At 34.4% G+C, this 24,815-nt stretch overlaps 4 protein-coding genes across 4 annotated transcripts; 3 read left to right on the forward strand and 1 right to left on the reverse strand.

Moving 5' to 3' along the window:
* Positions 1 to 663: 663 nt before the first annotated feature.
* Positions 664 to 3,702, forward strand: LOC124438526 (U-box domain-containing protein 70-like). Its single transcript, XM_046988695.1, has 3 exons — positions 664 to 2,122; positions 2,646 to 3,355; positions 3,443 to 3,702. Exons 1-3 carry the CDS (start codon positions 1,261 to 1,263, stop codon positions 3,698 to 3,700), a joined length of 1,830 nt encoding a protein of 609 aa, XP_046844651.1. The 5' UTR covers positions 664 to 1,260; the 3' UTR covers positions 3,701 to 3,702.
* Positions 3,703 to 13,430: 9,728 nt separating this feature from the next.
* Positions 13,431 to 16,063, forward strand: LOC124438535 (AP-3 complex subunit mu-1-like). Its single transcript, XM_046988703.1, is given in 11 exon segments — positions 13,431 to 13,744; positions 13,881 to 13,989; positions 14,232 to 14,344; positions 14,475 to 14,596; positions 14,832 to 14,910; positions 15,113 to 15,160; positions 15,323 to 15,355; positions 15,450 to 15,483; positions 15,562 to 15,594; positions 15,597 to 15,640; positions 15,805 to 16,063. Coding segments are annotated over 11 exon segments (882 nt in total). The 5' UTR covers positions 13,431 to 13,561; the 3' UTR covers positions 15,889 to 16,063.
* A 606-nt stretch (positions 16,064 to 16,669) lies between these two features.
* Positions 16,670 to 19,419, forward strand: LOC124438539. The gene is made up of 6 exons (XM_046988711.1): positions 16,670 to 16,770; positions 17,011 to 17,079; positions 17,906 to 17,947; positions 18,084 to 18,218; positions 18,504 to 18,630; positions 19,311 to 19,419. The coding sequence occupies exons 3-6, from the start codon at positions 17,917 to 17,919 to the stop codon at positions 19,345 to 19,347; spliced, it is 330 nt and encodes a 109-aa protein (XP_046844667.1). The 5' UTR covers positions 16,670 to 16,770; positions 17,011 to 17,079; positions 17,906 to 17,916; the 3' UTR covers positions 19,348 to 19,419.
* Positions 19,420 to 21,713: 2,294 nt separating this feature from the next.
* LOC124438729 (putative nuclease HARBI1) lies at positions 21,714 to 22,538 on the reverse strand. Its single transcript, XM_046988928.1, has one exon. The coding sequence runs from the start codon at positions 22,536 to 22,538 to the stop codon at positions 21,714 to 21,716; it is 825 nt and encodes a 274-aa protein (XP_046844884.1).
* Between the last annotated feature and the right edge of the window lie 2,277 nt (positions 22,539 to 24,815).

The following is a 24,815-nucleotide window of genomic DNA, read 5'->3' on the forward strand; positions in this document are numbered from 1 at the left end:
GAAAAAACTTTGTTAAGACGATGAACTGTTCTAAAACATTTAATATTTTCTCTTGTCGGATGACGATGTAAATCGTTGCCGGGAATGACACGCAGGCAATTTAAAAATAATAATAATTCTTGGGAAAGTTGGTCTTGGCATTATTTAAAGCGATTGCTTGATTTATAATTTGTATCTGAACTTCTTTTACATTACTTCTTCAAAATTTTGTTGTTTGCGAATATTTATAAGAATAGGTTGGTTAACAGACAGTTTTTGAGCCAATGGCCATTAGGGCATTAACCGTGTGCTAAGACTCAGCTAAAATTGCTCGTAATTGTTGAGCGGTGAGAAAATAAGGACAAAAGGAAGTATTGAAGATTGTTGATAAATAGCATGGAAGTATAAGAAAATTCTTATAATAAATGTATGAATAGTTAAATAAAAACATAAATAAATTATGAAATTTTAACAATGAAAGCAGACAAGTCATATAGTCACTGATGTCGAAACTAACTATCGATTTGGCAAACACGATATGCAGTCTACGACATCGTGAAAATGGAGCAAAAATAAATGACTTCACAAAAAAATCTATAAATTTGTTTGCGAATAACTATTTAGCTAGCGACTTTTAGCTGTGTATAATTTTAATTGCATGCTTATTTACAGCAAAGGTAATGTCAAAGGATGAAGCATTCATACTAGCTTTTCAGTTATGCCTGCACATGTTTTCTACTCATGAAAAAACCCACAGCTAGTGCAAAGTATAGCTGCTGTAGTAGGATAAGAATCGGACAAAATTCGAAAATAGGAGCAAGAGTTAGGTCTTGGTCATTGTTAAGTCACATATTCATTCATCCATGTCTTTGAAACAGATAACATATATTGTCGCAGAAACGTTTACATAATTAAGAACAAATTCGTTTATATCTATCATATTTTTAGCTCAAGAATCTCCATCAATTAATTTACTTTATTGTTTTAAATTGAATACCCAAGAAAACAGTCAATAAGACGTTAGAAATTTTGTATTGCGTTAAACACGATAGCAAATGAGCGCCTAAAATCTACGTAGAAATAGATGAAACAAAAAATTTTCCTGTTCGCTTGTAACAAATAACAGTCGAAGTTAATTCACAGATACTCTTTCAACGCTTCTAAACGAACCACTACGTTTCCTGTGATTAATCCAAAGTTGAGATTGGAAAGTTCCACTGAAGGAAAGTTGGAAATAATAATCAAGAGCTCAAACAAATATTTGCCGTATCACAAGAAGAGATGGGGTTATGGCAGTCACAACCAGCAGCTATGCAGTCCTTGGAAGAGGGAAATTTTAATATGAAAAATGGCGATTACGAAAGGGCAATTAAACACTACCAAGAATGTTTGAATGTTACAAACGAAATTAGCGTCGAAATAATGGCGTTCTTTGGTCTTGGTAACGCTTATACTCTCTCTGATAAATGGCAGGAAGGATTAAACTGTTTTAATGATTGTTTGAATCTTTCTTCTAAAGTGGAAAGTAAGTATTTTCAGCATGAAGTATATCTTGGCCTGGGGAATATTCACTCTACCACTAACAGACTGAAGGACGGCATAAAGAAAGATGAAATGGATTGTCTCTGCCATATTGCATTAGGAGGATTGAATAAGTTGCTTGGAAAATATGAGAAATCTCTGGAGCATTACAAAAAAGGATTTAATCTTCTTGAATGTCAACACCAACAGGAAATGCAAAAAGAAAATCAACTAGGAAACCAACAGGTACAACAACAAGAACAAGAACAAAATAGACCTCGACTAAGACGACAAGAAAAAGTTGGTGGTATTAACGTTAGTGAAGATTTCGTTGACCATTACTTGAAGAATTTGTCAATTGTTACTTCTGCTGGAATTGTAAGTGAAGTGTTAGCTGTTTATTGGGAATTAGCTGAATTGTTTGATAAACTTGAAAATTTGGGTGAAGCAACACATATTTATGAAATTTATTTGGAGATTGTTACAAATGGCGAAGATATGGAGAAACAAAAAAATGCCATGCAGCGTCTAATGCAAATATACGAAAAGGAAGGCCGTCATTACTTAAAGGATTTAATAGAGCAGAAAGTGCAAGACCTCGATAGGAAGAAGAAGAATAAAGGTATAGAATCAGATGAATTCAGCTTAGCTAAAAGATAAATTTTAGTATGAGTCAATATCTATTATAAATTTGAGGCTGAAAAACTAAATATTCTTTCTTCAGAGTTTCACTCAGGTTGTTCGTCACAAAATTGTTTGTGTAATATTCTTTTAACCGTATTTTTGTTATCTGCTATGCTCCACTCATGCCAGAATGTATTGCCTGAACCAGTGGCGTAAGAAGCAATAGAAAAATAGGGGGCTCAAACTTTTTTGGTAAACTTTTTCATTCAAAAACGACACTTTTCTTGTAAAAAAGGCAATTTTTTATATTGAATTTAAAAGTTGTAGGGGGCACGTACCCTCCTTCCTACGTCACTAGCTTGAACGAGTTGTTGATGATAGTTTTTCATAAAATATTTTGAAATGTACACTTGGTATGAAAAGTCTCAATGCAATAAAAAGAAGCTTGAGCTACTTTTATACATCTGATTATTCATTCACATTTACTCTTTATGAATGTAATTCTTTTACTTCAATTTCAGAATTGCAGTTACAAGAATGGAAATACCTTGGTGAATCAACAAAACATCTAGAATCATTCCAAAAACTTATTGAGTATGGGCGTGATCCCAGCATCAAGGTTGAATATGTGGGTGATATATGTGTAATTTTCTCTGAAGAGTTTTGTATCGGCAAAGGAAGTGATGGAACACGTGTTTATCTTGGACTTGGAAAAGATGGTTACGGTAAAGCAGTGAAACGAATACGACGAGATAACAATCTTGCTCTGCAAGAAAACACAATTTTGAATGAAAGCAATGCACAGAAGTCGGAGTATGTTGTAAATTATTCTTACTTAGAACAAGAAAGTGGAACAGAATATGTATATTTAATACTTGATCTGTGTGAAGAATCACTGCGGGATTTCGTACTGTCAGAAGCAAATTCTTTGACTTATATTCGAAAAACTCTTCCAGAAATTCTCAGACAAATTTTAAAAGGATTAGCTGATCTTCATAGTGAGCCACGTCCTATTCTTCATCGAGATTTAAAACCTTCAAATGTTCTACGAGACGCACAAGGTAAATTTTTAATAGCCGACTTTGGTATTAGTCGAATATTGAAGGATGGCCGTACGACATATTCAAGCATTGCAAAAAGTGGCACTGAGTATTGGATTGCTCCTGAATCATATTGTATGAAGGGTCAGTCGAAAAAAAAAGCTCGTTTCAAAAGACAGTCAGATGTAATGGTAGGTGCAAAAGGGTAACTTTTGCAAATTAAATTGACTTTGATTTTCGACATTTCTTATAAGCTGTTTCATTTTCATTGATTTTAGAATGCAGGAATGGTGGCTTATTATGTTGCAACAAAAGGAAAACATCCTTTTGGTCTTCCAGAGTATAGACTGAAAAACTTGTTAGATGGAAACCCTGTTGGCTTAGAGGAAATCGACGATGTTGAACTTAAAGATCTACTTTCATGGATGCTACAACTTGTACCTGAACTCAGACCATCTGCTCGCGAGGCGTTAAAACACCCTTATCTACAATCCTATGAGAAGAACTTTGATATGCTGTGTGATGTGGCAAACTAACCAGGGATAGAGATACCGTATTTAGGTCATCCTCTAAACTCAGATGTGCATGAGCAGTTAAATGGTCTAAAAAATTGGATGGACCGTATTGAACCTGAAGTTTTTAGTAATTTCAATAAAAGTCAATACGACTCAACATGGTTGGGTTGCTTAAAATTTTTGCAAAACGTTCACCAGAATTGGCATGATAAACCATTCTTACATACCAAGGAAGGCGACTATGAAGAGTATTTCTTACGAGTTTTCCCAGAGCTTCCTCTGTTGGTGCATAGAATCACAAGGTTTAATAATTGGAAAACAAAACCTGATCTTGAAGAACATTTTACAAGTAAGTTATAACCACTGAAATAATTCTATTATTTTCAATGATGGATCCGATTTTAGGCTTTCTTTTCAATGTCAAAAACATTATAGCTTTTGGTGCAAACTTTTTTAAAAATGCTATATTGATAAGACTGACGAAAATTTAATCGAGTCAGTCATTTAGGGTTTCCGTGTAAACTTTCATGGGTGAGGAAAACAAGAATCTTTGTTTTTGATCCATCGCTATTTAGCAATTAATTTTGGCATGGATATCGGGTTAAAGATTGGCAAACATTCTTTGCATTTTCAGCATTTTATATTTTTGAAGATCCAGAGCTCAAATACTCTTAAACATTATATCGTGATGTTTTTTTCATATGGTGCATGCTCTGTAGTCTGTAGTCAAATTTCATTTGTAACAGTTTTAAATAAAGTTAGTAGATTCCAACTACTATCTCAGAGTGACAGTCGATAGTAAAAGTCGAGAGTAAAATAAAAAGTCAAGATTTTAAATGAAAAGTCGAGAGTCGAAATGAAACTGATTGTATCAATACGCCTATATTGTAAGTTGCTTTGTAGCTACGTATTGTTTTTTATTGTTGATTATTCATATTTCTTCTGTTCTATTGTAGAATCATATTTGCAAGACTTTAGACAACTTTTAGCTAATTGTTTGACTATTCTTATCATTCATGCCTAAATGTGACAATTTTACATGATTTTAAGACTTGGTGTGGCCAGAGTGGAAATATATTGATGAATCAACACAACATAGAGAATTGCTTTTAAAATTGATCGAGTATGGACGCGATCCAAACGTCGTCATTAAACAAGTGAACGATGTAGGTGTACTTTTTTCAGACGAGTTTTGCATCGGCAAAGGAAGTAATGAAACCCGTGTTTATCTCGGACTGGGAAAAGATGGTTACGGTAAAGCAGTGAAACGAATGCTTAAAGATAACTTTATCAATCTTGCACAGCAAGAAAAGAAAATTTTAAATGGAATCAACCCTAAGGAGTCGAATTATGTTGTAAATTATTACCACTTAGAAGAAGATACTGCAACTGAATATGTATATTTGATACTCGACCTATGTGAAGAATCTCTAGAGAGTTTTGTGCAATCTTCTAGCTTGTATGATCTTCAAAAATCTCTTCCTAAAGTTCTCCGGCAAACGCTAAAAGGATTAGCTGATCTTCATAGTGGTTCTATTCTTCATCGAGATTTGAAACCTTCCAATGTTCTCCGTAACTCACAGAGCAAATTTTTGCTAGCTGACTTTGGTATTAGTCGAATGATGAAGAATGACTCCAAGAGATTTAAAAGCAATGCTAAATGGGAAACTGAGTATTGGATTGCTCCTGAATCTTATAGTGAAGAGGATGAATCAGTTAATAATTCATGTTACCAAAAAAAGTCTGATGTAATGGTAGGTTTAGAATTGTACCATTTGCAAATTGAAATGTAATTTATTAACTTTACAAAAATGCTGAAAAAACGTTTTCATTGATTTTAGAATGCAGGAATGGTGGCTTATTATGTTGCAACAAAAGGGAAACATCCTTTTGGACCTCCAGAGTATAGACTGAAAAACTTGTTAGATGGAAACCCTGTTGGCTTAAAGGAAATCGACGATGTTGAACTTAAAGATCTACTTTCATGGATGCTACAAATTGTACCTGAACTCAGACCATCTGCTAGCGAGGCGTTAAAACACCCTTATCTACAATCCTATGAGAAGAACTTTGATATGCTGTGTGATTTTGCAAACAAACCAAGAATAGAGATACCGTATTTAGGTCATCCTCTTAACTCAGATGTGCATGTGCAGTTAAATGGTCTAAAAAATTGGATGGACCGTATTGAACCTAAAGTCTTTAGTAAATTCAATAAAAGTCAGTGCGACTCCACTTGGTTGGGTTGCTTAAAATTTTTGCAAAACGTTCACCAGAATTGGCATGACAAACCAATCAAGAAAGGCAACCATAAAGAGTATTTCTTACGAGTTTTCCCAGAGCTTCCTTTGCTGGTGCATAGAATCACAAGGTTCAATGATTGGAAAACAAGACCTGATCTTGAAGAACATTTTACAAGTAAGTTATAACCACTGAAATAATTATATTATTTTCAATGATGGATTTAATTGGCAACTATATGACAACAAAATTTATCATGACTACAAAACACTCAAGAAATGATTAACAACTATAAAGAGTATTTCTTAAGAGTTTTCCAAGAGTTTCCCCTTTTGGTCACAAAATAAAAATTATACAGGAGAGCCATTCAAGTGTGCGCCGCAGCATTCTAGCAAGACATTTAGGGCTTTTCACTTGTTCCCAACCACTGCAATTACATGTTTTCGTTTCTTCACAATGAAATCGAAAATACATATGCGCGAGGACAAAAACATCAAAGGCTCCGACACGAGTGACCCTTCGGTATATTCCATATTCTGTGTTTTGGTGCACAGAATCATAAGGTTAAGAGAATGGAAATCAAGACCTGATCTTGAAGAACAGTTTGCGAGTAAGTTTCAGTCAAAGAAATAATTCTTCAGTATGAACGAGATCTATAAATTAATGTTGCATTTTACCCTGATAACTTTCCAACATAGCAGTTTGTTTTTTTCGCCTGTTTGCAAGGTGATTTGAACGTCAGTTTTTTGTCGGGAATCGTATAAATATACTTTTTCTCTGTTAATTTTTCCTTTTTAAGTCTTATAATTATATTTTATGTTCTAGAAATTTATTAAACTATTTTAGAAAAGTTAACTATTTTATTATTTCTCATAGAAAAAGTCGGTCATGTGAAAACTCTTGTTAAGACTTTATTATCTTGAATGGGTAAATTAATCACGAACAAATTCATGCTGTGTTACTTACAAAGGATCGATGTTAAGCTAATTTCCTTTAATTCTAATCTACTCCTTTTATTCATCGCCACTTTTTGTTTTGATGTGTTTTAATTTTTAAAGATATTCTTCATTCATAAGGTTGATAAGGTTGTCGATGTAAATATTTTTCCAATTGAGTTTTCCAGTCAGCTCTGGAAAGGATTTACGACGTCGTTTTCAAACTTTTTTATTGAGCACTTTTGCTTCTGATGAGACAATGATACAAATTGCTGTTGCGTGCATTTTTCAGCTGTTCAACAGTTTTGCACTCTGATATTTGAAGTTCAAGTTTGATGTAAAAAAGCATAAAATCCAATTCAACTATTCATTAAAGAACATCGGTTTACCCTGTCGTAACCAATATGTTTAGGACGGCCGATAAAAAAAAGGAAAGCTTGATTAAAACAATGAGATAGGAAACATATTTCTACTTCAACAAAGAAGAAGTTGTGAATGACTCTAAATTTGAACTACCTCTGTAAAACTGGGCTCCAACAATTGATCTCTCGAAAGATTTTAAAAGCAACATTCTTAAAAATTATCTCAAGTAACAATAGTTTATGAATATCAACGATCAGTTATTAACCTCGCGCAATATTGTGATCATTTGTTTCTTGATTGCATTGGCATGAAACTCTCTGTAACTAGTGTAAGATTTGTGACTAGTTTACTTGTAAATATGTACTCTATTTCGATATTGAGCACTTTTTATTCGCAATAATTTTACACGAAATTTAACTAGCTATAACTCTTTTTAGATACCATGAAGCTAGCAGATCTTCAGGTGTTCAAAATGAATGTCAGAGACAGTTTAAAAGATCTTAATTTCAAAGAAAATAGTTTCATTCTGATAGCGAACAAAGTTTCTCAAGAGTACAGAGCCTCAAATACTTTGGCATTTTTAAAGAAGATACCTTGGATCGCAGTACTCGATTTGTTTGACTTAAAAACAGAAAAAGATGGCCTTTATTATATTGCAAATGAAACAAATGACCGTGCTAGACCAATAAAAAAAGATTTAAGTGACTTCAGTGATATGAAAAAAAATGAAGAGCTCTTAAAAGTTGATACCGCTTGGATTACTCGTAGTAAAGAGTTGCACGAGGAAAACTGGACAAAATGTTCGAAAGACTTGGTTTACAAAGCGTTAACAGCCTTTTGTGACTGCCCTACGGGTCATCCACATTGTGTTTTTTTGATAATGGGTGACACCAATTTGAAAGAAATGGCTTCTATTATCGAGGCATCGTTCAGCATTATTCGTGCAAACGACACTCATAAGCATATCAGTGTCATACCTGAGAAGAAAGAAACTAGAGAAAAGTTGATAAAACTCTTAGATGATGACATTAATAAGGAGATAAAACCTTCATGCTCTGGTTTCGGAATTCCAATGAATCTTCTTAAAACTGTGGTTTTGGAGCTACTTGGAGCAGACGAATTCGAAGAGCCTGACACAACTGTGGAGCTACCATACATCCATGGTCATCATTGTTTTGTGCTCAATAAAAGGATTCAGTCGCTTAATGATTTGGAGATTTATCTACCAAAGCCTAGACTAAGTGATAATTTAGAAGATAAGAAAAAAGCAAAAGAATATTTCTACAAAGGTAATGCTATCAGTCAAATGAATCTCTTTAATGAGGATGCAATTATTCGAACTCTGGAAACTAATCTGAGCAGTTGTGTTGAAGAAAGTTTGCAAAATTTGTCATCTCCTGATGAAAGTGAGGTTTTTGTCGATACAGTAACTTTGAAATATGAATCGGGCTCAGGAGCAACAACTCTTGGAAGGCAGATTTTATGGCAGAAAAGAGACATTTACAGATGTGCTGTTGTGAAAAAGATAACTAGGACAACAGATTATCAAATCAACCAGTTGCACAAATTTCAATATGAAACTTCTGACTTTGACCCTTTTCAAATTCCACCGGTTTTAGTACTCGTTGACAACTTTCCTGAGCAAGAAGTGCACCACTTAATCGATGAACTGAAAAGGGGTAAAACCAAATGTCTTCTTCTAAATACGGTACCTGTCGGCAAGCAAACAAATACTGAAGACGGTAATTTAACCCTTGGAAAACTGGATGATACTGAAAGATGTCTTGTGCGTAAGGCTCTTAATACCTTGGAAAATGAGCACATAAAAAAGGCAATCAAAGTTCTAAGCCGCGAACAAAGATTTGTGTGGCTTGGGTTGGAGCTTTTTGGACGCGAATATGCTGACATAGAAAAACGTTTGGAAAAACACATTGATCAAGTTCTATCGTCAATGGATCAACTGAATGATGCGTATCGGATGATTTTAAATTTCTGCTGTTTGTTAAACCACTACAACAAACGCCAACCAATATTCCCTCAACCATGCGTTGAAAACATTCTTTGTCTGAAAAGTACAGCGAAAGCAATTCATGACCAGTTTGGCGGACTCTTATTGTATGATACTAATAAATCAAAGGGATACGGTGGATGGCGACCAGCCCATTCACTAGTAGGAGAGGTTGTCCGTAAAAAAATTGATCTGGTTGACACTGCCAAAAAGTTAATCGAACAAATAAAGAATAAAAGCACATATGTAACAAAATTTTTGACGGAAGAAATCGTAACTGTTTTTCTACAGCGCGAGAAAATTGCTGAAGACCAATTTGGTGATAATGACAGTGATAACAGTGAAGATGAGCTAGTCGGCATATTACAACAAAGGAAAAAATACTCGCAACTAATATTGGACGTGCTATCAAGCAAAGAGGTAAAGAACATACGGAATGCACTAGATCTTTTGATCACGTTAAATGAAAAAGTTGAAACCACTCAGCATAAAGCACACACTCTTCAACAGGTTGCCAGAATGTTTGCCTACGAAATTGGAATGAATCAAAATGCTGAAGAGCTTTTTCCCATTAAAAAACGTTTGAATGAGATGATTGAATCGTATGGAATCGTAGGAAATGGGTTTGATATTGCTCACAGAGTAATCGATGAATCAATAAAACTGCAACCGTCACATCTCCATCATTTTGTAACGAAAGCAACATTTTACAGAAGCCAACTTAAATATCTTCTCGAAAAAGTCGAAAGGAAATCGTTAGAAATTGAAAACGTAAAATCCCTGATCGAGGATGCAATTAATACAACAAGAAAAGGAATTGATTTATTTGACGGTACATTACAAACAAATTGTCGCGACAGCTATTTACATGCCATGATAGGAAAAGTTCACACAATAGTCGTTGTTGTAGAGATGTTCAAGAGTTTGCCTTATTTTGTGCATCATTGTGCTGGTCCCGATGAAAGTTTTCGAGAGTACCTGACATTTCATCAGCATCCCCAACAGCTTACTGACGTAATACACAAAAAAAACCTTGATTACTTTATTTTTCTTACAAAGAGTGCTGTTCAAAATTTCAACGACTTTTTTGGAGAAATAAAGGTTCGGCGTAAGCTCTCATTCAAAAAGCATGAACTGAAGGAATTAGAAAATGCCCAAATCCGACTAATGAAGTTGAGGACAAAGTTTTACAAAGTGACAAACCTTGATCGAACAAGGATTGAAAAGGGGTTGGTTTTGACAGAGGATATTGTTAATGACATTTTGTACCAACATTACGAAAATCCGTTCAGCTCATGGGCAAGATTAACTCCGCAGCATGTTGAAAAAATTTATACCCTCCTTAAAGACGCAGTCCCACAAAAAACTCACTCTGATAATGCAATGCTCACGTATGTCAAAGCAGCGATTCAACAAGACATTGACATTGACACATTGTCAAATATTGTGCAATCATGGTGCAAGAGATTCCCTAAGTCATCTTGGGCACATGTCTTCAATTATATGATCCATTTTCCTATTCCAAACAATTCGCTGAAAACCGATTTTGACGTTGTGAAGAAGTCTATAGCTGAATGTCGAATGAAAATCACGTTAAGAAATACAGCATCGCAAAGATCTGGGGCAGAATATCTGTTGGGGAAAGGTATCGGAGCGAGATCAATTATTCCCCTGGTGAACGTTGTCAATCATAACCATGAACCAAATGCAGACAACCGAGACATTCAGATTAAAACAAAATTTTGGCGCAGCAAAACTGTGTATGATAAGCTAGAACGATTAGTAGGAAAGAAAATCAAACAGGGAATTTTAACTTATCGAGGCATCGAGATTCCTTTTGACAATGGGAAATATCCACACATCAGCTGGGATGATTTGTGGTTTTGTTTGGGATTTACCATTACTGGACCTTATGCCTATGACCCAATTGGGAAAGATACATATATGGAATTGCAAAAGCAATTTGAACAGAAGCAAAATAGTTTACTGAAAGCCGACATGGCCTTCGGGAATGCATGGTCAAAACACTCCCCAACACGACAAAAAATTAAAGAAACTAATGTTGCCTTGGATATGCCTTCTTTTCTAGTTCCAGAAGATAAAGATGATTTAGTTCCAGAATTCAGTTTTTCATCAAATATTAATCCATTCGATGATCGATTAGCAGATGTTAAAAAAAATTCACAATATATCAAAACATACCGTACTTCAGAAGGAAATCAGCTGGCTTTTCCTCCAATCAAAATATTGAAAAATGGAAGAATAAAACATGGAGCTGTTGTTCCAGGAGCTAGAAAATCTGCTGAATGTAATCGTCACACTCAACACAACGCAAAAGACTTCCCCTCGGATTGTCCATTTGCGCATTCATGGAAGGGTGACCCTGTGAGACAAACTATTTGTGAAATTTGCACAAAAAAACAAAGAGATAAATGTTGTGACAAAATTGGACACAATGCAGAGCATTATGATCTTGGACCTTATATGTTCTACAAAAAATAACTTTAATGTGCTTTGCCGGAATGTGACTTGATTGAAAATGTTAAAACAAGAGGAATTTTGTACTACCATCGGGAAAATCACCAACAAGAGAAGTCGATAAAAACGACAGTTGTTGTTAAATAAACCATAAGCTACTTGATATTAGCTGGCAGGCTCCATTCAATACAGCAACTGCAACATTTCTAGATAATGTAGCTGCAAGTTATAATAAAGTTGATCTGTTGAGGGTAAAGTAGAGATCTACACAAAAGTGACAAAACATAAATTTGAAGCATATGGATACGTAATTTTGTCCTAATATAAATATTTTTTGATTGGTTCATATGTGCTGTCAAGATGTAAGCATTTTTTAAAGCTATTGTTAGTTTTTTAGAAAAAGTTTTTGGATGTATGTTTCAAATATTAACTTTTTATCATGACATAGGTTAACATAATTATTCTAATAAAAAATAATCGTTAAAAGGAAGCAAATGTGCTATTTTTATAATTTATATATTCCCTTGCGGCTCAAAGAAGTATGGTTGCTAAATAAGAAAAATATGATTTGCTTGATATATAATCGTTTAACTCTTTCTAGCTGTAACCATTGTCAGATATTGCAGTAAAAATACTTCTTCGTGATTCCTAGCCTGAAACACACGGACAGTATCCTTGGTGTATCTTTGTTTCGCGTGTGCTGACAATATCTTACAATCTTACAATACACTGAATGGTATTGTCAGCACTCAGCAGACAATTCACTTTTGCGGAATATAATATACACAAATATACAAAATTTTACCGAGTTTTCCTTATGTTGATATGGACTCGCCGAATCGAGACATTAGGGAGCTTTAGCAAGAGTACGGACTACGACATCGACTACTCTTTAGGTTTAGGAAGAGGAATACTTACTATTGTTAAATGGAAACACCGTTGAATAGAAATACAATTGTAAATTTGGGTCGGCACTAGATCATGGTCGGTTAGCACTATTTTCCACCCAGCAAACCGCCCTTTACTTTACACAATCGTTAATAAATTAAAGATGGCGGCTAATGGGAAAGAACCAAAAGCTAAAAGGAAACCATGCATGCACTGGTGCTAGGTCGTTTTGAGATGGCGAGTAATTTTATGGTTAGCACTATTTTCCACCCAGCAAACCGCCCTTTACTTTGAAATATAATATTTTACACAATATAATATTTTACACAATCTAATATTTTACACAATATAATATTTTATATAATATTTTACACAATCGTCGAAAAACGACATATTTTCCAGCCTGGATTATAAGTTTATAACTTAAGGTGGTTGCATGAAAATTTAAACTGTAACATTTATCTGTAAATATTTTCATATGTTGATATTAAAAACTGTATTATAAAAATATAAAATTACTCGCCATCTCAAAACGACCTAGCACCAGTGCATGCATGGTTTCCTTTTAGCTTTTGGTTCTTTCCCATTAGCCGCCATCTTAAATTTATTTCCGATTGTGCAAAGTAAAGGGCGGTTTGCTGGGTGGAAAATAGTGCTAACCTAAATTTGTTTATCATCAACCATTTAGGGTGAGTACTGAATTGGTTTTTGTAATTTATTCTTTAGTTGGTTTTGCTCATAAAGCTTGTTATTGACGTGACAAGTTATTTATGCTTATATGAGTGAGATATGAAATAGCGAAAATGTAGTAAGACATTTTAAATTAAACATATTAAAGGATGGGATTGAGAGTCATCTACCGTCACGTGACATGGTTAATAAAGTTACAAAATGACAAGAAAATCATAAAGCAATAGTTGGTAGCAGTATTTTTACAGTTTTTGGCGTCAGGCAGATGTATCCAAGTGCATGGCAATGATTTCAGTTTCCACAATTATTTACTTGCTATCACAACATTACTGTACACTAAAGATGGAGACAGTGGGCGTATTATTTCTTTCTTGTAAATTTAGGGATATATTTCTGGAAAAACATTGGACAAGTAATTTAGGACGCTCTGTTTGTGATTATTTTTTCGAAGCTCAAGGAAAGGTGAATGAATTTGTGTGTAAATTGTTGGTGATTGAGAAATTTAAAGCTACTCTAACAAAAAGTTTTCATGTTGTATTTCTGTGACAAAAATGCATCTAACCAAATCATATATCAACTTTTTAATTGTATTTTTTAGGCCGAATCTCCTGAAGACATTCCTCCTGTAATTTCAACAGGATTTAGTTATCTTATCAGTATATTTCGCCATGATCTCTTCTTTGTTTCTGTTGTTGAAATATGTAAAGGTTTGTGTTTATATTACATCATGTTTGATGAATATTGTTTTAAAGATTATTTCAATGACAATTGAAAGAGATTGATTGTCAGTATTGATTGCAAGTGTACTGCATACTGACATATATACATTGAAAGGAAGTGTTATCATTCTACAAAAGGTATACATTAGGCATTCTGAATGGTTGACAAAAATAATTTAGCGGTCTGTCATGATTATTATTATTGATAAAGTGAAAACATTCCTTTCCAGTTCCACCTTTGTTTGTGATTGAATTTCTTCATCGAGTGGTTGACTTGATCAAAGAATATTTCTCTGACTGTACTGAAACAATCATTAAAGAAAATTGTGTCATTGTATATGAGGTTTGTTTAAACAAGACATATTTGTATATTTTGTAGAGAATCCAGCTGTTTCATTGATGAATGTCAATTATTTTCTGTTTTGTGTGATATGAAGTATGATATTATATCTTTATATCTTTATATTCTTCAGTTATTGGAAGAGATTTTGGATAATGGATTCCCTTTAGCTACAGAGTCAAATGTTCTTAAAGAGTTGATAAGACCTCCTAGTATAGTTAGAAATGTTGTTAATAAAGTGACTGGAGATAGCAAGTAAGAACCTTCCTTATAATAAACATATGAGCCATGTTTTTATGTAGTGATCTTTATGTTGTTCATATAAGGATCAGATGTAAATGTAAAGCAAATCCGTGAAACCACTAAACATTTCTATATTTGCGTTGTTATTATATTCAACTTACTACAATATTTAGTTAAATTTGTTTTAGTTTACACATTTTTGATCATTCTACATATAATTTAAGTTAAATATTTCATATTTTCCTAGTATGAGCAGTCATCTCCCAACTGGTCAATTGTCCAATGTTCCATGGAGGAGAACTGGTGTAAAATATGCAAATAATGAGGTACGTAGCTATATTCACATTGTTCCATTAAGAAATTTGAAAGAAAATCCTATGTGATAAGTGAACTTTTTTCTTTTGTTAATTAGTTGTAATAAATATTGCTAATTAGTTGTTAGTTCTAATTATTATAATTAGTTCCAATTAATTCTAATTATCACAAATTAGTCCTAAGTATTTCTAATTAATTCTATTTATGTTTTAGATTTGTTTTGATGTAGCTGAAAGCATTGATGCCATCATTGATAAACAGGTAACAACATTATAATACTATGGATTTCTTGTTCCCTTTGTGGAAGATGTATGACAAAAATATGTTTGTTGTTTTTGTTTGATGTTAAATTAAAACTAAGGACATGTACGAACTGAAAACTTATGGCATGTTTAAATTCCTAAAATTTTCTGTTTTGTGTAGGGCTCCACCATATTTTCAGAAATACAAGGAACTGTAAGTGCCTTCCTTTTTTTATACTTTGTTATATGTACTCTCTAGTACAACATTTTAAAGATTTTTTCACCTTTTTTCAACTTTGTTCTTTCAGATTGACTGCAACTGTAAATTATCTGGCATGCCTGGTATATTTATGATACTTTGTTATATCTCTAGATTAAAATTGAATTTATCTGTAGGTTAAAGATTTCTATTAATTATAGATCTCAACATGTGTTTTACAAATCCTCGTATCTTTAAGATGTCAGTTTTTATCCTTGTCTTCGCTTCAGAAGATGGGAGGTACGTAAGTGTGAATGTTGAATATGGATTGTCTCTAATCCAAGTCAACACTAATTATTCTTAATATGACTAATAACAATTGTCTTTTTACATTGAACACTTTCTTTCAATCATGCACTAAAACTGCGTTTGAACGTGACTGCTTCAATGTCTGTGTATTTTAGTCTGAACGAATTTTGTCATTCGTCCGCCCGGATGGTCGTTTTCGTTTAATATCATATAACGTGGCAACCGGATGTGTGTTTTAGCAGTTATATTTTCATGATAAAATTGTCTATTTTGATGGTATTTTTTGTTTTTTTATGTGTAGAGTAAATATGCTACCATTGTTTGCAAAGCCTCGTGTCTTGTTTCAAGAGGCTTATCAACTGTTGAAATTATTTTAAAATATTTTTTTGTTTGAAATAAATTAATTAAATTCAATTTTTTTGTATGCAAAGCAAGATCTCCCTTCATAACATTTTTTGCTCACAAAGTAAAGTAAGGTCGATCTTGCCAGTAACCATTCCTTGGTCAGAAAGTAAGGTCGATCTTCACAGGCCGCTATCCCTGCACTTATATTCTTAAATTGTATTCTCTTTTCTAGTAATTGATACTACCCCCTTCCACTTTGGTATTCACCTTTAAAGATCTGATTTCCTACCATAGTTAAACAACGTGGTGATGTGAGAATCGCTCTGATATTTTTATGAAACTTCTCTGGTTTTATTTCGTCTTATGTTACTTGTTGTCAAATTCTTGCTGTATGTTCGTTTTCTGTAGTTTACTGCTTCTTATCATAATCTTTGTTTATTTTATGAAAGAATGTTATATGCAGTGCGGTGTTTGAAATTAAATGAAGATATGCACTGCACCGGCACGTGTGGCACAAACAGAGGTCATGGGTTCGAATCCCGTTGACTCACCTGAATTTTTCAGGTTCATGAGACAATTGCTTAAATTGTCCAGCAAAGTGCGAAGATCATATCTTCATTTAACTTTGTTTATTTTCTTGGTTTTTTTGTGAAAAGAATTAATGCATATCTCCATAATCTTTTGATTTCTTTCTTTTTGTCTAATTTCCAATGTTTGTATGTCAGATATCTTTAGAAAGCGATGTTCCACCTTCGTAAGAAACACCAACTGAATTCGTAAGTGGTTTTTTACTGAGTAACGTATATAAAACCAGTTATAATTGGATGGTATACTAAAATAATTCCCAAACCAAACGTTCTCTATGATACAAAGTTAACATAACTTCCCTCAGCTATGATTTATTTATCAATACTCCTAAATCATAAACATGCAACAGCCTGCAACAGTACCATCATAAATTTGTAGAAACCTGTCTCCCTTTCGCCCTCTTTCATCGGTAGCGTTCTTTTCTTTAGTTAAATTTCAAAATATATTCATTTGCCGCTTTGGGATTGAAAGTCGGTAGACTGGATGTACATGGAGAGGTAGGGACAGTTTGCATGGTTTGTTGTGTATGTAGGGGTACACTTTGCATGGTTTGTTGTACACATAAGGGTACACTTTGCATGGTTTGATGTGTATGTAGGGTACACTTTTCATGGTTTGTTGTACATATAAGGGTACACTTTGCATGGTTTGATGTGTATGTAGGGTACACTTTGCATGGTTTGTTGTGTATGTAGGGTACACTTTGCATGGTTTGTTGTGTATGTAGGGTACACTTTGCATGGTTTGTTGTGTATGTAGGCACACTTTGCATGGTTTGTTGTGCATGTAGGGCACACTTTGCATGGTTTGTGTATGTAGGGTACACTTTGCATGGTTTGTTGTGTATGTAGGGCACACTTTATGGTTTGTTGTGTATGTAAGGTACACTTTGCATGGTTTGTTGTGTATGTAGGGCCACTGGTATGGTTTGTTATTATGTAGGGAACACCCCTGCATGGTTTGTTGTATGTAGGGCACACTTTGCATGGTTTGTTGTGTATGTAGGGCACACTTGCATGGTTTTGTGCATGTAGGGTACACTTTGCATGGTTTGTTGTGCATGTAGGGTACACTTTGCATGGTTTGTTGTGTATGTAACACTTGCATGGTTTGTTGTGTATGTAGGCACACTTTGCATGGTTTGTTGTGTATGTCGGGTACACTTTGCATGGTTTGTTGTGTATGTAGGGGTACACTTTGCATGGTTTGATGTGTATGTTGGGGTACACTTTGCACGGTTTGTTGTACAAATTGGTGTTCATTTTAATCTTGAACAGATGACTTGAGTCCAACTAATGTTATATGGTTTCTGATGTAATTTAGAACTACAAGCTATGAAAGGAGTCAAGACACAACAGCTGGACGGTATAAGATAAGAACATAAAATTTTGTTGAATGAAGCACAACACAACATTTACGCATGGTTACCAATTCGCGACTAGTTACCAACCAGTTACCAGTTTGTTATTCAATATTGCTTTGATTCTTGTTATTTTTCTAGTGTTACATGGCTGCTTGAAGCATATGGAGTTGCTGGTCCGAACAAGAAATTGGCATTCCAATATACAACGTGGCTTCAATTCTTTCTGTTTTTCAGGTGTTACTTGGGTACTTAGAGCGTATGGATTTCGTAAACGTATGTAAAGTTTTGATTATCGTTTATGATACATAGCGTTCCCAAGTCGCAATTGGGTATTGTTTCTAAGTTTGTAAGAGATTTTTCGATCGAATTTTATCTGTTGTCAACATTTCTAATTATGTTCTTCCTGAAAATGAATTTCTGTCTGCGGAAACCGATCATTCAGTTTATCAACTTGTTGTTTCATCCACAAAAAATGCTGAACGATCATACGAGGCAGCTGCACGGCAGTTTTGAATATCGTATGACTTTTACAATGTTTTATTGAATTTTTAATTTTAGGGAATTTGATTGGTAGTCTTGACGGTCATTATGGATTTACCTGCAAACATTGGCTCATAGGTCCTGCCAATAGAGATTTTATCTCGTTTGAGAGAAAGAGAGTTTTAGAGAAAAGTCGCATTAAAAAGTAAGTTTTCCAGTTAAATCGCAACATTAATTGTAGTTTTGAACATTTCTAGGAAAATTCAAAATACATCAGTGACACAATAAAATTGTAGTTAGCCTGTGGGAACATAAAATACTCGCGATTTGATATCATTTATATTAGTTTGTTAGTTTGATATGAGAAAACAGAACATACGTGAGTGTCTACACTGTAGTGATAAAACAGAACATACGTGAGTGTCTACACTGTAGTGACAAAACAGAACATACGTGAGTGTCTACACTGTAGTGACAAAACAGAACAAACGTGAGTGTCTACACTGTAGTGACAAAACAGAACATACGTGAGTGTCTACACTGTAGTGACAAAACAGAACATACGTGAGTGTCTACACTGTAGTGACAAAACAGAACATACGTGAGTGTCTACACTGTAGTGACAAAGCACATGAAATACCAAAAAAACTGTAAAGTTTTTGAAACGTGAAGAAAGCGTCTTATTTTTTAGCAAGTTGCTATGCCACAATTGTGTAACTTTGATCAGTTGTGTTTTAATTGTTGCTATATATCGTATATACTCATACTTTTCTCTAAAATTAATGTTTTATCGCTATAATAATCATATAAGAGTCGTAGTTGACATCAAAAAGTGCATTTTATATTCTATACCATTGTAAGAGTTCTAAATTTGTATTTTTGTGGTTTGTGTCACAAGCAATGTTTACCGCCAACCAACTAACAAAGTTAAAAGCTAACACTGGTATTATCCATTCTCCCCATTTCAATGTACAACACTATACTATTCATTCATTTTCAGCAGTTTTAAAAGACAATTTCAAAAATTGTGAGTCTCTTAGCAACCAAATGTTTTTAATGACTTCTTCTCTCACTTGACTCGCGTTTCTGGAACTATTACTGTTATCGCGCGCTAGTCGTGTTCACTCCTGCCTTTTGAAATGAGCAGGACACCCCATATAAATACCTGAAATAGACTGCGCTTCTATCGAATAATATTCCGGTGCCTGCTTCTTATTGGCATTTTAGTACTTAGTACAACTTTTGCTGGTTAGTACTGCCATTTGAAATCAGTAGACCACCGACTAACGCTTGTAAGTGTAAAGTAATCACTAAAAAAATACTACGTTTTGTCTGTGCTATTAATTTTTATAAAATATTTTACAGTGGTTTTTAAGCAAGTAACTGTAAAAGATCCTATGTCACTATTCATTTCATATAAAAAACAGATACTAATCAGCTGCTACGTTTAAAGTACTTAGCATGTATTTTTTCTTTTTCTAAATACCATTGTTAAAAAAAATTATTAGATATGCTTGAATTTGATCTATGAAGTGTATAGTCTGAAGAGGTTTTTCATTTGTCTTACCGTTGGTTAGTCTATTTCGTTTGATTTGTTACAATACTGTTCAACATTTCTTTTTTATCAACTAAAAATGTCTAATAGAAAACAAAGTGCCTGTACATATCTTCTGTACATTTCAACACCTTGATGCATGGTGCAAAATTTAACACCACGTTCTTCATATTTTGCTGGTTGTACATACCATAAAAATCTTGATATCGTACACACATCAGAATATAGAAGCTTTCTGCTTTGCTTGCAGCAATTATTTGTAAACGTTTTTTTATTGCAGCAAGAGTTGGAGTTTTTGGTTAACCTAATGTACCATTTGATAATTAAGCTTTCATAAAATAAATAACAAATAGTAAAATTGATAGAAAAGTTTACAAAGTTAGTCAGAATTGCTGCAATACATAACACACCTTCCTTGCTCTGCTAACAACAGTGAAATTATTGAAATAGCATAATATTTGAAAGCACTTATTCGTTCTTAAAATTAGGAACTGAGCATTCTAGCTACATGCAGTTTAAGTAACTAAAAAATACAGCGTCTTCAATATGTTGAAAGTATGTTATAACTTATAACGAACTAATGATTCTTACTGTTAAAATGTATGAGAAAATTTTCTTGTCTGTTTTATGTTCCTGCGTTCTAAACAAAGTTTGAAAACATCTCATGTTAAGCTTTTTTGCATCGGGATTCTAGTTTTTTCTATTTCGACAATAATACTTGTAAATTTTCCATATATTTATTCACACTACGCAGCGCGCTGAGATAATACTCAAAAAATCTTTTTATCAGTGTACTTCCTGCTGTGATCTTTTTAAATAGATGATATTGCAAAACAGGTATTCGACACAGAATCCAGAGCAAAGTAATTTATAATCCCATGTATATGGTTAGTCAATTTTTAGTCTTATTTATGTCTTATCGTATGGAAGTTTCATCGTAGTTAATATTGGTGACTAAAGTTATCAATTATATTTTTATGATATTTAGAAGCAAATCATGACGACAACTTCCATAAACTTCTAGACAAAAGTAAGAATATTAAAGCTGACGTTCACAAGGCTCTCCAAAGGTAATTTTTCTTTCATGGGATATCGATTATGTATGTTGACCTGTGCATGTCGGAACATTACGAAAAACAGTTTTTAGACAATACATAGTTGTCGTTACTTGTTTAAGTTGTTCGTGGCTTAGTGGGAAGTATGGAATAGCTCGCCCAAACGAGAAGATGTCGTTTCCTCATTTGTATGTCACAGTTGATTTTGAGAAAGAAAATTCGGAGGACGCTATCAAAAATGAGATCGATGAAAAGTTAAAATGGAAAGCATCGAAATACATCGAATTACCATCTAAACCATTGAAAGAAGCAAAGTTTTGAATGCTGTCTAAAATTATAGCGGAAAGAACCCAGGGTAGTTTTGGAACATTGACAATGTTCTGCCTTAAGAATAATATGTACTATGCCTTGAACTGTGCTCATGCGGGTGTTGTCAATAATTTGGATGACTGTCAACAAGACTTTTGTGGCGGAGTCCAATTTATGGAAATCCAAGAATCTCTAAATGCTCCAGTTAACGAAGAAAGCATGAAATACTTTTACAACGGACAACCGATTGTCCGTGTTCCGGATCAAACGAGAGTGGTGTCTAATAAAGAAGTCGATATTATGTACATCGTCATTGGTAGGGAGGAAGATATTCAGGAGCTTGCTGTAAATAATCAAATGACTCTCAATTTAGATTTGGATATGCAGTGCCATACAGGCCCTCACCACCTGCATTGCATGTGAAACATCCAACTCCAATGTTCTCAAAAGACATCTGAATCGACTACACATCAATCCAAATGCATTTTCGACAATTCTTCGTGCTCGTGAAAGTCTATAGTTAAAAACTTTCTCATCACCTATTGCAGTCTGGTGTGGATATGGTTGCATTAGATTTTCATTCAAAGCAAATGCCTCATCTCCAAGCAGAAAGTAAGGTATAGGCAATAATGTATCTCTTAGTTCTTCAGCTTGTGGGAAATAGCATGTCTTGCATATGTTTTTAAGGTGACTGTCTTTAAAAATTCCTCCATCTGACTGGTTGCCAGGGGCTCCAAGATCAAATGAGATGAATTTAGCTTTTGCATCTGCAATAGCCAAGAGGACTATGCTAAAATGTTTTTTATAGTTAAAGTACTCAGACGCTGAGTTTGGAGGTGCACAAAAGTTGATATGTTTACCATCAATGTTGCCAATTGCATGGGGAAAGTGCCATTTGCATATAAATTCATCAGCAATGTGTAACCATTGTTGTTTTGTTGTGGGTGGCTTTAAATATGCTTCCTTCAGCACATTATACAAAGCTTCACAGACCTCAGGTACAATTTTTGAAATAGATGAAACTGATATTCTGAAACTGTACATCAAATCTTTGTATGAGCATCCTGATGCTAAGAACTTTAATGTTACACACAAGCGATCATGAACAGATATAGCATCTCTCATAGTGGTGTTTTTCTTTGCTATGAATGGTGTTAACTTTTCACATAGCTCATCAAACAAAATGGAACCCATCCTTAAAAGTAGTAAAGATTATAATTTGTAAATAAAAGTAAAGAAAATAAGAAAATTTCATTATTACAAAAAGAACGTAAAATTTGAATTGATTGTACAATCCATTGACTAGCTTAATTTTGAAGAGTGCATGAATAAAAAGACTATCACATTTCTTAACTTACCGAGAAAATATGCTGCAAAGTTTAAGATCACCAAAGCAGTTTCAGTTTAGATCTTAAAATGCTCCAGCTTCATAGTGGGTGCCTTCTTTTTCTGTAAGTTTGTCAAAATATCCTTTTTTCTTTGTCCTGTTCTCTTTCTCCTACTTTTCTGCTTCTCTGAGCTGTTTCTGGTTGAATGACGAAGACGGTCATAGTCCATTTTCTTCATTCCAGCCTTAGTATTATAGCCAGGAGTGATACCCATGTTTTGCAACACATCTAATACTGCTTTAGAGCCATCATTAAAAACACCCACAGCCAGAAAGGTTGCCAGTTCCACAGCTGGCAGGCTTGAATGTGTCTCCTTGGTGGCACGCTGCCAAATCAAGGCATTGAATGCCTCATTTTGGTTTTGTGTACCACCATGGAGACAGGAAGACAGCAGATGACTTTTGCTCAGATCTGTGAAAAATGGCAATATACACTGTGAAACAGCTTCTGGCAGTGGATGACTGAGAATACTCTTGGGTATTCTTTACAAGGTCTCTCTGGTACCCACACCAACTGCTTTCTCCTTTAGGGCAAAGGTCGTGGTCTGGGTTAGCATCTGTTGACTTAGTGTGGTGCCATATTGCCCATATAGCATTCTTCATCCTTTCCATGTTGTGGGAATTGTTTCTTATTGCCTTACCATAATACACTTGTAAGTTATCAAAAACTTTGGAATATGTGCACATTCGAGCCGAACATTTGAATGACAGTTGAGAAACAAGTCCCATTTTTGCCGATGTGCTTCTTCCATTACGACGTGACCAGGCTTACATTTTGGGCACAGAAATGTGCTAAAAATCGACATCAGAATAGATATATCTACCAGGCGAAATCCATCAGATAAACCCTCGTACTTGTTTCATCTACTTTCTCAGATTCAGAAGACTGAGAATCAACTAATTTGTTGACTTTAACATAACAATTCTCATGAAACGTTCGTTTTTTACCCTTCGATCAAACAAACTTCTTATTATTAGGCATTTTGACCAGATTTTGACGCGATTACAACAAAGCATTTCACTGACTTTCTTTACAAGCATGAATGCATGAAGATTTTGACTTGGTAACCAGGCGATGTAAGTGGGCTACTTACCAGTCCTCTTTGTAAGGACTCTACTTTTACGAAACAAAATGAAAATCACCATGCAAAACTGTATAACATGGTTATTTTGAAAAAAAATTGATGTAGTTTCCATGGTTACCAATAAAAAATTTATGGTGCATCTTAGAAAACCTCTAAAATCACGTAAAATAAAAGCCTAGTATTATAAAACTCTATTGTATATGAAAGATTATTAGTAAAACTATCTAAAAATGATACTTTTGAAAAATTGAATTTTTCTTGATTTTTTTCCTGTCGAGCCACCTTAAAAATGGATGCAGCTAGAGCATCACCTGTACCACCAGTTGCATCAGAGTTACTGTAAACCTCCCTTGCGTCAAGGACAATGCCTCGGCGGCGACTACCATTTACAACTGGACAAACGATAGTAACCTGATTAGTGATGCGATGATTGGTAGATTTATCAGCTGTAACATAAAAATGTGGGGGCATTCCTGTGTTTGGAAGAGGGGTAGAAAGAAAATTGGCTGCTCTCATGTCGATGTAAGCACATGCTGCTTTGATCATGTCTGGAAACAATTTTCGAGAATGACAAAAATCACCAACATCCGCACCAGCAGCTTGAAGCTCAGCAATTCGTGCTTCATAATGAACTGCAGCTGACTTTGTTTTCACAACACCAAGAGCTGCACGGAGTTGATTCTTTGCAACAAGTACTTCCCTTGACCTCCCTTGCTTTACCATCTTCATGTGGTCATCAGCGTTTTGTGGGTCAAAGAAAGAAGATGTCGATGACACGCTTGCTTTTGGCTGTACCATTTTTCACACTTGCCTGCAATTAGCTGTTCATACAAGGCATCTGACATATGTAAACCAGATGCCAAAGATCCGTCTGCTTTGCCAGTAGGTCGATTAAAAGATGACGAAAAGGAAACACGGGAAGCGTTTAAAAATTCGACACACGTTCGACACTGCAGCACCAAGCTGTTAGTATTTCAAAATCTTCCACTTCATCCACAA

The sequence above is a fragment of the Xenia sp. Carnegie-2017 genome, unplaced genomic scaffold (assembly GCF_021976095.1).
Source record: "Xenia sp. Carnegie-2017 unplaced genomic scaffold, XeniaSp_v1 HiC_scaffold_19, whole genome shotgun sequence".
In the NCBI taxonomy this organism is placed as follows: domain Eukaryota; kingdom Metazoa; phylum Cnidaria; class Anthozoa; order Malacalcyonacea; family Xeniidae; genus Xenia; species Xenia sp. Carnegie-2017.

What these genes read in the sequence shown, in the direction of transcription:
- LOC124438539 (XM_046988711.1), top strand. Translation starts at nt 17,917, where the DNA reads ATGAAAGGAGTCAAGACACAACAGCTGGACG. An exon ending in CAAGACACAACAGCTGGACG is followed by an intron (nt 17,948 to 18,083) that starts GTATAAGATAAG and finishes TTATTTTTCTAG; the next exon opens with TGTTACATGGCTGCTTGAAG. An exon ending in AGCGTATGGATTTCGTAAAC is followed by an intron (nt 18,219 to 18,503) that starts GTATGTAAAGTT and finishes TTTTAATTTTAG; the next exon opens with GGAATTTGATTGGTAGTCTT.
- LOC124438729 (XM_046988928.1), bottom strand. Translation starts at nt 22,538, where the DNA reads ATGGGTTCCATTTTGTTTGATGAGCTATGTGAAAAGTTAACACCATTC.
- LOC124438526 (XM_046988695.1), top strand. Translation starts at nt 1,261, where the DNA reads ATGGGGTTATGGCAGTCACAACCAGCAGCTATGCAGTCCTTGGAAGAG. An exon ending in TAGGAAGAAGAAGAATAAAG is followed by an intron (nt 2,123 to 2,645) that starts GTATAGAATCAG and finishes CTTCAATTTCAG; the next exon opens with AATTGCAGTTACAAGAATGG. An exon ending in AAAGACAGTCAGATGTAATG is followed by an intron (nt 3,356 to 3,442) that starts GTAGGTGCAAAA and finishes CATTGATTTTAG; the next exon opens with AATGCAGGAATGGTGGCTTA.